General features: G+C 33.5%; 2 protein-coding genes across 2 annotated transcripts in view; both read right to left on the bottom strand.

Moving 5' to 3' along the window:
- Window positions 1-5,739, bottom strand: LOC110030324 (ATP-citrate synthase alpha chain protein 2). The gene is made up of 12 exons (XM_020732991.1): window positions 5,619-5,739; window positions 5,363-5,521; window positions 5,111-5,272; window positions 4,932-5,012; window positions 4,784-4,835; window positions 3,865-3,979; window positions 3,695-3,776; window positions 2,898-2,993; window positions 2,681-2,782; window positions 1,856-1,972; window positions 1,418-1,534; window positions 1-252 (listed from the first exon to the last, which is right to left on the bottom strand). The coding sequence occupies exons 1-12, from the start codon at window positions 5,715-5,717 to the stop codon at window positions 181-183; spliced, it is 1,254 nt and encodes a 417-aa protein (XP_020588650.1). The 5' UTR covers window positions 5,718-5,739; the 3' UTR covers window positions 1-180.
- LOC110030323 (tRNA:m(4)X modification enzyme TRM13 homolog) overlaps window positions 5,653-14,748 on the bottom strand; it is a 27,577-nt gene continuing 18,481 nt past the window's right edge. Inside the window, exons 8-11 of the mRNA XM_020732990.1 lie at window positions 9,658-9,793; window positions 7,189-7,377; window positions 5,882-6,124; window positions 5,653-5,783 (exon numbers count right to left, since the gene is read on the bottom strand). Coding sequence (XP_020588649.1) covers window positions 5,672-5,783; window positions 5,882-6,124; window positions 7,189-7,377; window positions 9,658-9,793 — 680 coding nt within the window. The 3' untranslated portion in view covers window positions 5,653-5,671. The remainder of the gene's footprint in view (window positions 5,784-5,881; window positions 6,125-7,188; window positions 7,378-9,657; window positions 9,794-14,748) is intronic.

Here is a 14,748-nt window from a genome sequence, read left to right on the forward strand (position 1 = left end):
TAAAATAAAATCAAATAGTAAACAATTTCACTCAGTTGCATACATAAAGAAACCTCATAACACAATAAAATCATTTAAGATTGAAGAGTTGAAATAATTTCATTATTCTCACTGCCATATTAAAGAGAACTCAGAGAAGAATGAAAAAAATAATAAGAAGAAGAAATTAATAAAGGTGGATCAAGCAGCAGACATGACACAGTCGATGGCTCTCTTGCAGATTCCTGTCATTGTTGCCTCAGGGCCATAAACCTAAAACAAAAATTATTAAATTAAAATCCATAAATCTGACAAAAATTCTTTCACTGCTGTGTGGAAGTTGCAGGAAAACAACTTGGAGATGATGCTTAATTCTTTCTCGATTTGATTAATTAGTTTTATGGGGCAATTCTCATCTTTTTACATATCTAAAACCTAAATTTTCATATTTTGGATGTCTAACACTCAAATATTTAGCATTAAATTACCAAAATACCACTATTATTAACTTTTTTTTTTAAGCGAAACACACAATTTCATGCAGAAGTTTATGAAACCAAGTTGTTAGTATTGTAAATATTAAACTTTAGGTGTTAGTTCAGTAAATACATAAGAATCTTGTGATATGCATGTAAATTTCCTACACACACACACACACACAAATTAGAGCAGGTTTAGAAGTATAGGAACCTTTAGGTTTACAGATCTTTCATTCTTCATCCAAAATTTCCAATGATTGAAATTGAAAAAAACTAAAAGAAAAAAAAAACATGTTATTTTTTACAATAGCAATGGCTATTGACTTCTTTAAATCTCAACTATTTCAAAATTTGAATAAAAGAGAAAAAATATGTGAGGTCAAAGGCTTCAATCCTTTAGTACCATACAATTCTTATGTATTTCAATATCTAACAGTTAGTCTCATAATCAATCAAAATCTATTAATGAAAAGTTGCACTTCACGTTTAAAAACTTAGTAACAGTGATATTTTTTAAATGACGTTAAATACCTGAATATCATGCATAGAAATATTGAAGTTTAGGTGTTACATATATGAATACGTAAGAATTGTGTGTTATATGAAAATCACTATGCATTTACATATCTAAAACTAAATTTTGCATTTTGCATTTACACCACTAAATGTTTCATATCATATAAAAAATATCACTATTTTAATTTTTAAAAAGTAAAATACACCTTTTTATGCATAAGGGGGCATATATGTAAAAAGTAAAGTTTAGATGTTAGATATGTTAATGCTTAAGAATTGAGTGGTACGTATGCAAGTCTTCCTTTTTTTAATGCTCAATCCTAATATGGCATCTGAAAGTAGTTCTCTGCCAACCCACTTATAAAGCTTTGATAAATTCATTTGAGGCTGAAGAAAATCTAATAAATAAAAACAATAGGAGAAAAAAAAGAGAGATTTTTTACCTCAAAAGGAACACCAAGTTCATCTCCAAGAGCTCGCATCTTTGCCAGACCAGTCTGATAATTCGGACCGCCTCTTCGAACATAAATGTGCATTCTTGCTGCCTTCAATTTTGATTCCTGCAGGATGAAGAACACATTTCAGTAGTTATGGAAGAGAAACAAGCCAACAAATATGTCTTGATTTTGTGAAATTTACATACCTAGCACACAACTCTTATGTATTTATGTATCATATTTAAAAACATAGCACTTTTGGTGCTTTAAATCTATGCATAAAAAGACCAATTTCATTTTTAAAAAGTGATAATAGTGTTGCTTTTGATATGATATGAAAGATTTGAGTGTTGTGTGTAAATAAAAAAATTTGGGTGTGAGATATGTAAATACATAAAGAATTGTATGCTATGTATGTAAATGCCCCTTTGATTTTAACTCGACCTTTTCCCTCAAGGCTCTTATAATTCCATTGAAAGTAGCCGCAACATCAGTGAAGTTCGCTATGCCACCACCGATAAGAAGAGCTCTCTTGCGGCCATCGGGATCCGCTGTAGCACACTGCAACAAAACGGTGAAGGCTCGGTTTTATAATGATAGAAAGATTTCGTTGGCTTATAGTTAATATATGGAGAGCCAAAGAAACCGTTGAGAGGCCATCAGGGCCAGCAGAAGCAACAGATTAAACAAAATTAAAGGCTACACATTCGTAGCTTATAAGGAGAAACTCCTCCCATGAATTCATATAAAAAAAATGAAAGAAAGTGCCCACAGAATGATCTCTTGGCATCGGTCGACAATTCCTGAATGATCAAATGGCAGATGACAACGGATGATATTTGGTGTTTGCTATTATAATTATTTATTTCCTTTTTCTTATTGTCTAATTTCGCATACATATAGTCATTAAAAAAATGAAAACCTAACAGCTTCTTTGGGATCTTTTTTGTTTTCTATTATTTTATTTTATTTTTTCTTTTATTTTAAAAGCAGGTTTTATAGCATACTTTTTGCATGTTTTCATTTTTCATTTTAAAAAATTAATTAGCTTTAAAAAAAAAGTATTTAAAACATCTAAAAGTTATTTTGAATTTTTTAAAACCAACTAAATATGTCATAACATACTAAACTTATTTTATTTCAAATAAAATTATAAAAAAAATAATAGAAAATTAAAAAAATAGAAAACAAAAGGCAAAAAGTGATGCTCCCTAAGCTTTCCTAGCCACTTTTTTTTCTATAGATACTGTCTGGTTCAAGGTTTCTTACATCAAGAACAACTCTGGCATACTGCAGAACTTCATCCTCTTTCGGAGCGCCACTATACTCGGCATAATTTCCGAGCTCTGATGCATAGCCCAAGTCACCAACCTAAGAAATAAAAGCGCATTATTCGGTTAGTATGATGCTTATTAAGCATCAAATTATCAAAAATACAAAAGAAATTCTATTTTTTAAGAAAATAAAAAAAATAGAATAAGCTTACTGTGTCAGCATATATGACACTGGCACCGCCACCAGCCACCATTGTCCATATCCGCCCTTTCGGATTTAAGACCGTGAACTTAAGCGAAGCACTGGTCTGAAAAGAGGAGGTGAATTAGCAACTCACTCTAAGCATTTAATCAAATATAGGGGGCATTTATATACATACCACACAATTCCGATGTATTGACATATCTGGCCCAAAACTTATGATTTTAATATTCATGCTATCCAAATAGTTCATATCAGACCAAAAGAACCACTACTTTAACTTTTAAAACTGAGAAATACACCTCTCCATGCATAGGTAAGGTGATACATATGTAAAAATTAAGATTTAGGCAACATATATGTAAATGCATAAGAAAGGATTATATTGCAGATCTGAAATATTACAATTATGTTGCCAAACTAGCAAGAGAAAAAGATATAATAAACACATGTCAAACATGTTGTGTTTAAGGAAAAAAAAAACATAAACACAACAAAATTAAAATAAAAAATAGAAAATAAAAAAAATGATCTCAAACAGGCCCTAAGTTAGCAGCTAGACATTAATCTTAGTTTATATCCTTAAAAGCTATGTACAATGCAACTACTTCTGTAATTTATACAATATGCCATTTAGACAACATTTTCAGCATTTAAGTAAAAACATTCATGAAGTTATGGTTAGCTTCCTTTAAACATCGGATATTTCAAAATGTTTGTTCATAAGCGATGAGTCGAAAAATTGAATATGTATGGGCAAAGTAGTTTGAATAAACATGCTTATTTGCTCGCGAAACATTTTCCCACCTTTTCGTCCAAGGAGTGGATAAAGCTTTCCGTCGGGCTCAGAACCCTGCCGAAAGGAAGCGGAAATTCAATGTCCCCCCACCTACAAATTATAAATAAATGTTATCATTCTCACAAATTACAATAGATAGCCAGTATCGGCTTCAAAAACATGTAAGTTGAGAATTTACTTCTTAAAGTTCTTAAAAGCGGCCGTGTCATCCAACTCTCCTCGCATATCCAATGGATAAGGCTCCCCATTAACCAACGTAAACGGATTCATCTCAAGAAAACTGAAATCCAGATCTGCATAAGTTCTCCAAATTAATCTCAAGTTACAATAAGAACAAGGGGCATTTACATCCATACCACAGTTTTTATGTTTTACAAATCTATCATCTAAATATTCATCTTTTACATAGATACAGCACTTAAAATTTTAAAATCACATCAGAAGACCACCATCGCTACCATTTTAAAAGGGAAATACATCTTGCGTGTTAGATATCAAGATGTTATAGGCATAAATATCAAACTTTGTGTATTAGATATATAAATACCTATGACTTGCGTGGTATGTATGTACATTTTCCCAATAACAAATTTTCCAATAGCACTCATTCAAACAACGAAAAATCAATAATCTTCCATAATGATCTATCAAGGATATGCAAGCAAGAATTTATTGACTAAAACATGCAAATTATGAATCACCAGAATGTTAGCATTAATAAAATTTACGCAACATCTGCAAATGGATTAGGAATTTTTATATCCATAACACTCAATTCTTATATATTTACATATCTAGCACCTAAGCATCAATTTTTACCTATAAGTCACCTTACCTATGCATGAAAAAGTGTATTTCACTTTTAAAAAGTTAAAATGGTGGTATTTTGAAGTGATATGAAATATTTGGGTGGTGTAAATATAAAAAAAGTAAGAGTTTAGGTGTTAGATAGGTAAATATATATGAATTAAGTGCAATGTGTGTAAATGCCTCATTAGTTTCTTGGAATTTTCTGCTTTTACATCAAACTAGACAGGAAAGTAGCACGAGGTCTCCAGTTATAGAAGAGAACAATTGTTTTCACATAAAAAACATACCTTGGAAGACATCAAAGACTCCTTTTATAAAGTTCCCAATTTTGCCTCTAATCTGAGAAAAAGAAAATTTTTAACCAGCTGATGACTTTTAATTGAACAAACACTATGAAAGACTAACTGAAACAAAGAAAACAGGCTACAATCTCACCTCCAGAGGAAGAGTAGCAATCAATGGAGCACAGACTTCATAAGTCATGGATTTCTCTGTAGGGAGGAAGACCGTCTTAACCTGCAAGACCAACATCCATATCGATTCCATTACTTCAATGAAAGAAAACAAATAACGAAAAGAGAATTAATCATTATCAACCATTCTTTCACAATCACCTTCTCCCAATTCTCTTCAATTTCAATACCGCCACACTCAGAGAAGCTGAGAGTGCAACCAAGCCTCTCTGAGACGATGGAGAAGTAATACTCTTGTTCATGGGGCACAAAGGGCTCAACAATGAAGGTGGTAATAGGAGCTTTGCATCCACCCATCTCAACCTAATCAGAAAAGAAAAAATAGAATTCATCTCTTCAACACAGAATTCCGCACGATGAACATAAGAGAACTCAAATCAGGTGAAAAAATACCTCGGTTCCCAAGCGTCCCTTAACAAACTGAGCCACCTGTGCAAGATCCAAGTTAAGCGCGACCAGGCCGCTCTGCATATCGGGTTTCACCACCAGCCGATTGGAAGAGAGCCATGGCTCCCTGTCCGTTAGCTCCGTGAAATCGGTAGCCTCAGTCACCTTTCCATCAAGACAGATAGGGTTACATCTTTCAACCACCACCAACATGACGAAAGTGATTAAATCCAGAACAGATCACGAGATAGAGAAATGGTACCTGGGCTGAGGAGATCTGAAGCTCGATTCCGGCGAGTTGCTTGAGGTGCTCTTTTAGGAGGCGCTTGGAGTCGTACTCTCGAATCTTCTTCCTCGCCATCTCCGGCCTCTGATGAATCGAGATCTGATCGAGGTTAAAGGAGTAAATCGAATCCCAAAGCTCAATCTGTATGATTTGGGTTATAGAAGCCAATATATAGAGAGAGAGAGAGATGTTGGTAGATGGAGGCGTAGAGGAGAGAGAAAAGGCATTCGATCACCTACCCGTCCATGGCCGGACTGCGGACGCCATGAATGATAGACTCCACGAAGCTACGTGTAGCTAAGTATGAGCCGACAATTTCATTGGTTGGGTTTCGTTGGGTCCACTCTGGCATCCAATGCTGTGTAGTGGAAACCATGTGGGCCCCGCAAAATGTAGCACAGATGGCTACACAGCAATTCAGTACGTAGTAGATGGCGACTTTTTGCAGAAGAGGCAGCAACAATGTAATTGGGAGCGTGGTGCTATTTTGATTTTTGTCCAAAAACCATTTATTAAAAATTATTAAAAATTATATTATATGAAAAATATGATAAAAATAATTCAAAAAAATTTCCATACTACCACATAATTCTTATATATTTACATTTCTAACACCTAAATTTTTAAAATGCATGCCTTGTAAGTTATAAGATAAAAATTATGTATATATTTACAATTTTAAATATATGTATGAAAGAAGTATAATTCATTCTTAAAAAGTAAATAAAATGATGTTTTTGACATGATTCTAATTTAAATCATCAAAAAGGCCTAATCTATAACTCATAATAATAACATCATAAAAATAGTAGTTATGTATGCTTAAGTTGATGATGAGCAAACACATATCTATAGCTTCACTGGCCCGATCCCTACAAAACCAAAAAGGTCAAACAAAGATATAATAACTATAATAATGTAAACAAGCTGAAATCGGAAGGGCGCGACGTTTTCCCTCCTATACGGTAGAATATACGTTTATCATTAGATATTTTTAGTCTAATGTGAACTATTTGATATATCTCCCCGCATGTGAAATAGGAGCATATTTCAAGTATTTAAGAGTTATATAAACTCAAATTTTTAAACACACGCGAAAAAATATTATGTGCAGATTGATGGTATTGCGGCGTTCAAAATACCACCAAATCCACACCTATCTGCACCTACTCTGCTTTGTCACCGTGTAATTTTTCTTCCACACACGCGTGCGCGCACACACACACATAGAGAGATAGAGAGAGAGAAACTTTCAGATAGATAACACTAAGATGGTAATGAAGATATAATAAGATTTATGCTATATGTGATCTCGCATAGCTTTGAGCACAAATAAGTAGACCACCTCAACACAAGAAAACAAAGCATGTATACATCAACAAACCATATAGATATTAAAAGCATATAATTAAAAACAAATTGATATTTCATTTCAGAGAAAGATTGTTCTTTTGAACCCAAAGACAACATAGATAATCAGTTCTAAGACTAGCAAAATTTGGCTATCAACAAATGATTCTCAGGAGAAATTCTTGAAGGAACGTACTTCACCAGCTCTGCATCCAATCCTTGTTCTCTAAGCCAGAAAACCCTCCCCATATCGATAATATTTTTGCATTTTAAGCCAAAAGCAGCTCTATCCACAGATTTCATGTTTCTGATGATTTCTTCAACGCTTCTGTCGCCCATGAAAAATTCAACAGGACCAAAGTGTTTTTTGGCTTCATTCACTTCACTGATTGCACAAGGAAATCAAAATACAAGAGTATGAGAAGAGGAAGACAAGTTTAATGAAATTATATATGCAAAATGTGATTTCGGTTGGGTTTTTTTAACATATTTTGTTAATTTGAATGTTAACTGATGGGATGGGTTGCATCACATTGGAAAACAAGTTTCTTGAAGTTATTTGGAAAGTTTACATGAATGCAAGCAATTCTTATGTATTTATATACTTAACATCTAAATTTCAATTTTTACATGCATACCCACCTTATATATTGCATGAAAAGGTGTATTTCACTTTTTAAAAGTTTTTTAAAAGTTGAAAAGGTGTATTTCACTTTTTAAAAGTTAAAATGGTGATATTTTTTTATGTGAAATGAGCGATTTGGGTGGTACAATTGTAAAAAATAAAATTTTGCAGTTAGATATGCAAATGCAGAGAATTTGGAAGGTATGCAAGAAATGACCCAATTATTTATGCAAAATGTGATTTTGTTTGATTTTTTTTAACATATTATGTGAATTTGGATGCTAAGTGATGGAATGGGTTCCTCTCTCTAACAACTACCTACTGCCTTGCTCTCCACCTTGTCAACGATGATTTTCCAACTCCAGAACCACTCGGCCTGCTTCATTTGGTTACAACATGATTCTCCACTTCTCTAGAATATGTGTTGGGCATCTATATTCCATTTTATATATTCCGCATTACATATGTAATAGATATATATATAATTATATTTACTTGATTAATGGAATAGTTGCTGAGCTTCAATTCTTCCCTAGTTGCTACCGCTTCTCTGTTCTCCTTTCTCTTGCGTTACAGGAGAATCCTACTGAAGCTCACCTGGAATAAGAGGCGCTGAGATTTCTCACTCTTCCTCTTCCACTTCTTATTATGTTACCAGCGCTACAAATATAAGGTGGCGTCCCCTTGCTATGATTCAAGGTCTAGGGAAAATCAAATTTCTTTGATGCAAATATAAAGCCGCGTAGAAAAACAAGTCCGTGACAGTGAAAAATATAGCAAAATTCTTAAAACTCCAGGGATCCTCTCCCCCTCTTCTAGCCCCCCTCCAAAACAATCTTGCTGCTACGGTCGTAACTAGGGCTGTCAAAAAAGCACGAACAGCCCGTATTCGACTCATTTAATAGCCCGTGTTCGAATCGTTCATTAAGTAAACGAGCCAAACACAAATAATTTTTATAAGCTCGAATTATAAACGAGTTGAACATGAACAAACCTTTGTTCGACCGTGTTCAGCTTATTTTAACTCGAAATAAAGAAATTATATATATTATTTATATAATAATATATTATATATTTATATCTAAGTTTATATCAAAACAACCCATGTGGTCATCAGGTTATGCGCCTTTTATTGCACATACTTGGTACGGGTTTGAATTCACCTTACATCTTTTTTTTTAGTTAATTTAAATGAGTCAATTTCAAGCCGAACAAGAACAAGAATATGTAAATCGAGTCAAACACGAACACACTGTTCATGAACAATCTCTAACAAGAGTCAATTCCAAATGAGTCGAACATGAGCCAATCCTAAGCTCGCCCGAGCTCGGCTCATTTACAGCCCTATAGTCATACCGCAACTAAATATGTGTTAACATGTAGAGAATAGTATTTATTTTTATTTTGTGGTGGTTGGGGGGGTGGGGGTTGTGTGGAGGGAATATACATACATACCACGATTTTTTTATATATTTCCATATCTAACACCCAAAGTTAAAAATATTTATACTTAAAACAATTTGGTGTCATAAACCTATACAAGAAAAGTTTCATTTCACTGTTAAAAAGATATTGACAAACCGATGATGATATTTTTAATGTCATGTAAAAAGTTAGAGGTATGCATGTAAATATGAAAGTTTAAGTGTTAGACATACGTAAATCCACGAAAATTGTTTGGTATGTATGTAAATGGCCGTTTTGTTTTTGTCTTGGTTTTATGTTTTTTTAACATGTTTGTTAAGTGTAATTTTGGCATAACTTTTATTCTTTGTTTACAAAAACAAATTAAGATGTTTTTCAAAACACTTCAAACAAATTTTAAATGTTCTAAACACAACTGCAACTTAATCAAACATGTTTATATGTGAAAATGAATTTAAAATTGGAATGCAATATATGAATGTCAAATATATTTTGTTCAAATTAAAACATAAACAAAACAAAATAAAAATAAAAAATAAAAAGATCCCAAACGGTCCCTAAGCTTTCACAATTTAACCTTCATTTGTTTATATGCGGAAATGTAATTGAAATTACCTGCCATTTATCTCTATGCTGCTTTCTGACAGATCAGAGAGATCAGTACTGTGATCCGCATCTACTGCCCAGCTGCTGCATGTAACGGCGTAAAAATCCTGCTTGGTTAGTCCATGATCCAAAAAAAACCTTTTATCTGTAAAGTAAAAATCAGAAAGATTAAACTGACATATTTAATATGAAAGATATACTGTGTATATCGGAGCAAATCTATTATGTTCTGGAAACTGTAATTTGGCTCTAACAACAACAACAAGAAGAAGAAGTCTTTATCCCACTAAGTGCGGTTGGCTACCTGAATCCTATTTCTCCATACAGTCCTAATGAGTGTCATAATTTCATTTAATTCTAATAAATTAATATCATTTTTTATACAATACATCCTGGCCTTTTTAGTCTACCTCTACCTTTCTTAACAGAATTTGAATCTAAGACATCTACTCTATTGGATCATCAGATGGTCGACATTTAATGTGACCAAACCATCTAAGACAACTCTCTCTAATCTTTTCTGCCACTGGACACTGGAGCTACACGGAGCTACACCAACCCTTTCACGGATAGATTTGTTTCGCATTTTTTTTCTAAGTGTCAAGCCTCTCATCCACCTAAACATTCTCATCTCAGCAACACTTAACTTAGTTTTATGCTTCTCTGTTAAAGGCCAACATGTTGCACCATAAAGTATTGCAAGTCACACCACCATCTTATAAAATTTTCTTATAAGTTTAAGCGGTGATTTCTATCACACAATAGGCACGATGCATTCCTCTACTTCAACTAACCAACTTGAATTCTACTAATAGCATCCCAATCTATATCACCGTCACTTTGAACAATAGAGCCGAGATATCTAAGATGTTCACATATTTTAATGATTTGATCACCCATAATTACCACTCCATCATTTTCAAAGTGATAACAAAAGATGAAAAAAAAGATGATTTTTACATACATATCACTCAATTCCTATGTATTTACATATTTAACAGGTAAATTTATGCATGTCACCTCACCTATGGATAAAAAAGTGTGTTTTACTTTTAATAGTTAAAAGGGTGGTATTTTGATATGATATGAAAGATTTTGGTAGTATAAATGTAAAAAAAAAAAAGTTAGGTATGTAAATGCCATGAAAAAGAAAAACCTTTTATTTGTAAAGGCAAATCAGAAAAATTAATCTGCCATATTAGTATGAACGATATAGATGTATATCCAGGCAAATACATTATATTCTGGCAACAGCAATCTGGTTCTAACAGCGAAAGGTTAAAAAAGAAAGGAAGATTCATACATACCACTCAATTCCTATGTATTTACATATCAAACACCCAAACTTCAATTTTTAGGTACATATCACCTCACCAATGCATAAAAAGGTGTATTTTGCATTTATAAAGGTTATAATGGTAGTATTTTTTATATGATATAAATGATTTGGATTGTAAACAACAACAATAACAACAAAGCCTTAATCCCACTAAAATGACTTGGGTTGTATAAATGTAAAAAAAATAAAGTTTAGGTGTTAGATATGTCAATACATAGGAATTGGGTGGTCTGTATGTAAATGCCCCAATAAAGGGGAAGGGAATCAGAAAGATTAATCTGCCATATTAGCGTGAACAATTTAGCTGTATATCTGAGCAAATCTTTTATGTCATGGCGACAGTAATCTGGTTCCAGCGCCAAAAAATAAGAAAAAAAGAGAAGATTTACTTACATACAACTTAATTCCTATGTATTTACATATCTAACACCTAAACTTTAATTTCAACATCTACGCCACATAACTTATTCATGAAAATGTGTATTTCACTTTTTAAAAGTTAAAATGGTGGTATTTTTTATATGATATGAAAGATTTGAGTGATATGTATTTAAAAAAAGTAAAGTCTAGGTGTTAGATATGTAACACATAGGAATTAGGTGGTATGTATGCAAATGCCCCCAAAAATGGTGAATTCTGTTCACAATAAAAAAATAGAAATTTAAGGCAAATGAATTTGGAGTTTTTAACAAGATAGAAAAAATGATTAGAATTGATGTGTCCTCAACAATTTTTAATAAAATGTGAATCTCGATGCATTTTTGATAAGGGATCTTTCAATTTCAAATTCAAATTCAAGATCATCTGAGCCCCGATTTTAAAAATTTATAGTAAAACTAGTTCTCAGGACAAGACAAACCAAATGATGTCAAAGTTGGTTCAATTCGAGTACAATCAATGTCAGACCAAGTCGTTAAAGCATAATTGGAGGCTCTGGATTGTCAATTGAATGATCAAATGAACTCCAAATTTGACATATTTATGGTTGAATCGAGCGTCATAACGAAAGGAATCCAGAGATCCTAAGATAATTCAATTTTGAGGTCATTAAGTCACTCAAATATTTAAAAATTATCACCAAAAGCCCAAAATGTCTCTCCCCAAAATGCTAAAAAATAGGTCTCGTCTCTTTGCTGGGGAGGGGAAGAAGAAAAAAGAGAAGTAAAATTTCAAAACTTGCTCTGAAGAAGATATGGGGACAAACCATCAGCCTCTATAGCTACCGACCACCATCAACCTCTATAGCTACTGACCACCATCAACTGCCGCCCGTCGGCACCATCAACCGCCGCCCGTCGGCACCATCAACCGCCGCCCGTCGGTCACCGTCGACTGTCACCCATCGTCTCCACCTATTTTCGTCGACCACCAGTAGTCGACAATCACTGCTTGCAACCATTATAGTTAAACTACAAGTTTTGTGGCCAATTACAATTGTTACAATTTATAAATACGACCTCTATTTGTAGCACCGACTACAACATTTATGACCAACTCTTGCCTTTGTAGAAACCAACGATGGCTTCTGTGGCTAACAACTATTGGTACAGTTTCCAACGATGGCCTCTACAACCAATTATCGCTATTGCAGCCAACAATTACAGCCTTTACGACCAACTATTGTCTTTATAGCAGCTTAACAACAACCTTTGTCACCAACAACTATTGTTATAGTATCTAATTACAGTCTCTGTGACCAATTGTCGCAATTGCAGTTACTCACAACATCATTATTGCCAACTGTTGTCTTTGTAGAAATCAACTACAACATTTATGACCAACTAATATTGTTATAATTTCTAACTATGACCTTTGTTACATCCATCTATTACAGCGTTTACGACTAACTACAGCCAAAATATGGTATTTGTGGCCAACTACTACTATTACAATTTCCAATTACGACCTTCTGTGGTCAATTACCACTATTGCAGTCACGAATTACAATCATTATGGCCAACTATTGTCTTCTAGTAACAAACTATGACTTTTGTAGTCAAATACTACTGTTACAATTTTCATCTACGACCCCTGTAGCCAACTTTGGCTATTGCAACCACCGTTTACAGCCTTTAAGGCCAATTACTGTCTTTACAGCAACCGAATATTATGACCAACTATTAAAGTTATAAATTTCCAACTGCGGCTTTGTTGAGATATAGAGCCCGGTTCACTACATCCAAATTGGGTGGTATTCTGCATCTAAGGAAATTATCTAGATGAATTAATTTCCTGTTATTTGCTTCCTTAATTAATCGTTGTGAATTAGTTAAGTTCCAAATTAAGTTCCCGCTTCTCCCAGTAACTGGTCACGCTTCTTCTCTTGGGCAGAAGAAGAACCGTTTCAGGCTTTCCTTTTATGGGCCAAAAAGAAGTACCATTTAATGTTATTTGGCTGCTCTTGGCGTTGGCTTTATGTGAGAAGGAATCTCATGCTGCTCTTCCGGAGTTATTGGCTTCGGCAACAGGCGAAGGAGAAGGAAGCAATTGCAAGGCTCGGTTTTCCCAGTTTTCTTCGATGGTTGCTCTCAGGTAGAGAGAGAGAGAAAAGGGGAAGGAGAGAGATAGAAGAGAGAAAGAGAATCTTTCTTATAATCGTCGAGGTGATCGACGAATGTAATCCTCAAAACTAATAAAATTTCTCTGCAACTCCATGGACGTAGGCAATTTGTAGAACCACGTAAATTTGTGTTCCTTTGTGATTCTTTTTTTCTGTGAATTTCTCGTTCCAATTTTCGCTTTATTATCCTTGTTTTTTTCACAACATGCTTCTATGACTATCGCTACTGCAGTCACTGACTAAAGTTTTTACTAAGAACTACTGCTTTTGTAGCAATCAACTACGGCTTTTATGATCAACAACTATTGTTATAGTTTTCAACTATAGCTTTTGTGGTTATTGCAACCACAGACTATAGTCTTTACGAACAACTTCTGTCTTTGTAGCAACCAACTACGGTTATTATGGTCAACTACTCTTATTATAGTTTTCAACTATGACTATTGTAACTAACTTCTGCTATTAAAGTCTTCGACTATGACCAATGTGACTAATTATTACTATTACATTCAACACCTAAGACTTTGTGGTCAACTATTGTTATAATCATCAACCAAGAACTATATTTATTGTATCCAAATTATGACTATTATAATTAAATTACTATTGTACATCAGTGATATTCAGCTTTGTAATTTGATCTTCTTTAATTCAAGCGAATGGTGGAACTATATACTTACAATTATATAGTAGATTATTTTGGGTGGACTAGGCCCCCTGTTTTTCTACTTTTCTATAATTTTTTCATGTAAAAAATTTTAGTGTCATCTCATACCACTTCTCTTTTATTTGTGTGTGTGTTAGATCTTCATCCAACACTAAGACGTTAAATTGGCACCCTACCATCTTGAACTTTCCAGCACGCAACAAGAATATATGCTAATCAACAAAAATTGACTAGCAGATTCACAATTGAGGACGAAAACATAACTCACTACTTGAAAAAAAATATTTAAAAAATGTTCCAATTTAATTTGATTTTACAAATGTCTCAACTACAACACCAAATCAGAGTTTTAATTGAAAGATAATGGTTAGAAAAAACGAAAGCAAAGCAGACCATCCATACATACCACACAATTCTTATGTATTTACATATCTAGCACCTAAACATTCAAATTTACAAGCATAACACTCAAATCATTAAAATCACTTCAAAAATACCACCATCTCTATCTTTTCAAAAAATGAACTACACATT

Source organism: Phalaenopsis equestris, unplaced genomic scaffold (assembly GCF_001263595.1).
Source record: "Phalaenopsis equestris unplaced genomic scaffold, ASM126359v1 Scaffold000702, whole genome shotgun sequence".
Classification (NCBI taxonomy): domain Eukaryota; kingdom Viridiplantae; phylum Streptophyta; class Magnoliopsida; order Asparagales; family Orchidaceae; genus Phalaenopsis; species Phalaenopsis equestris.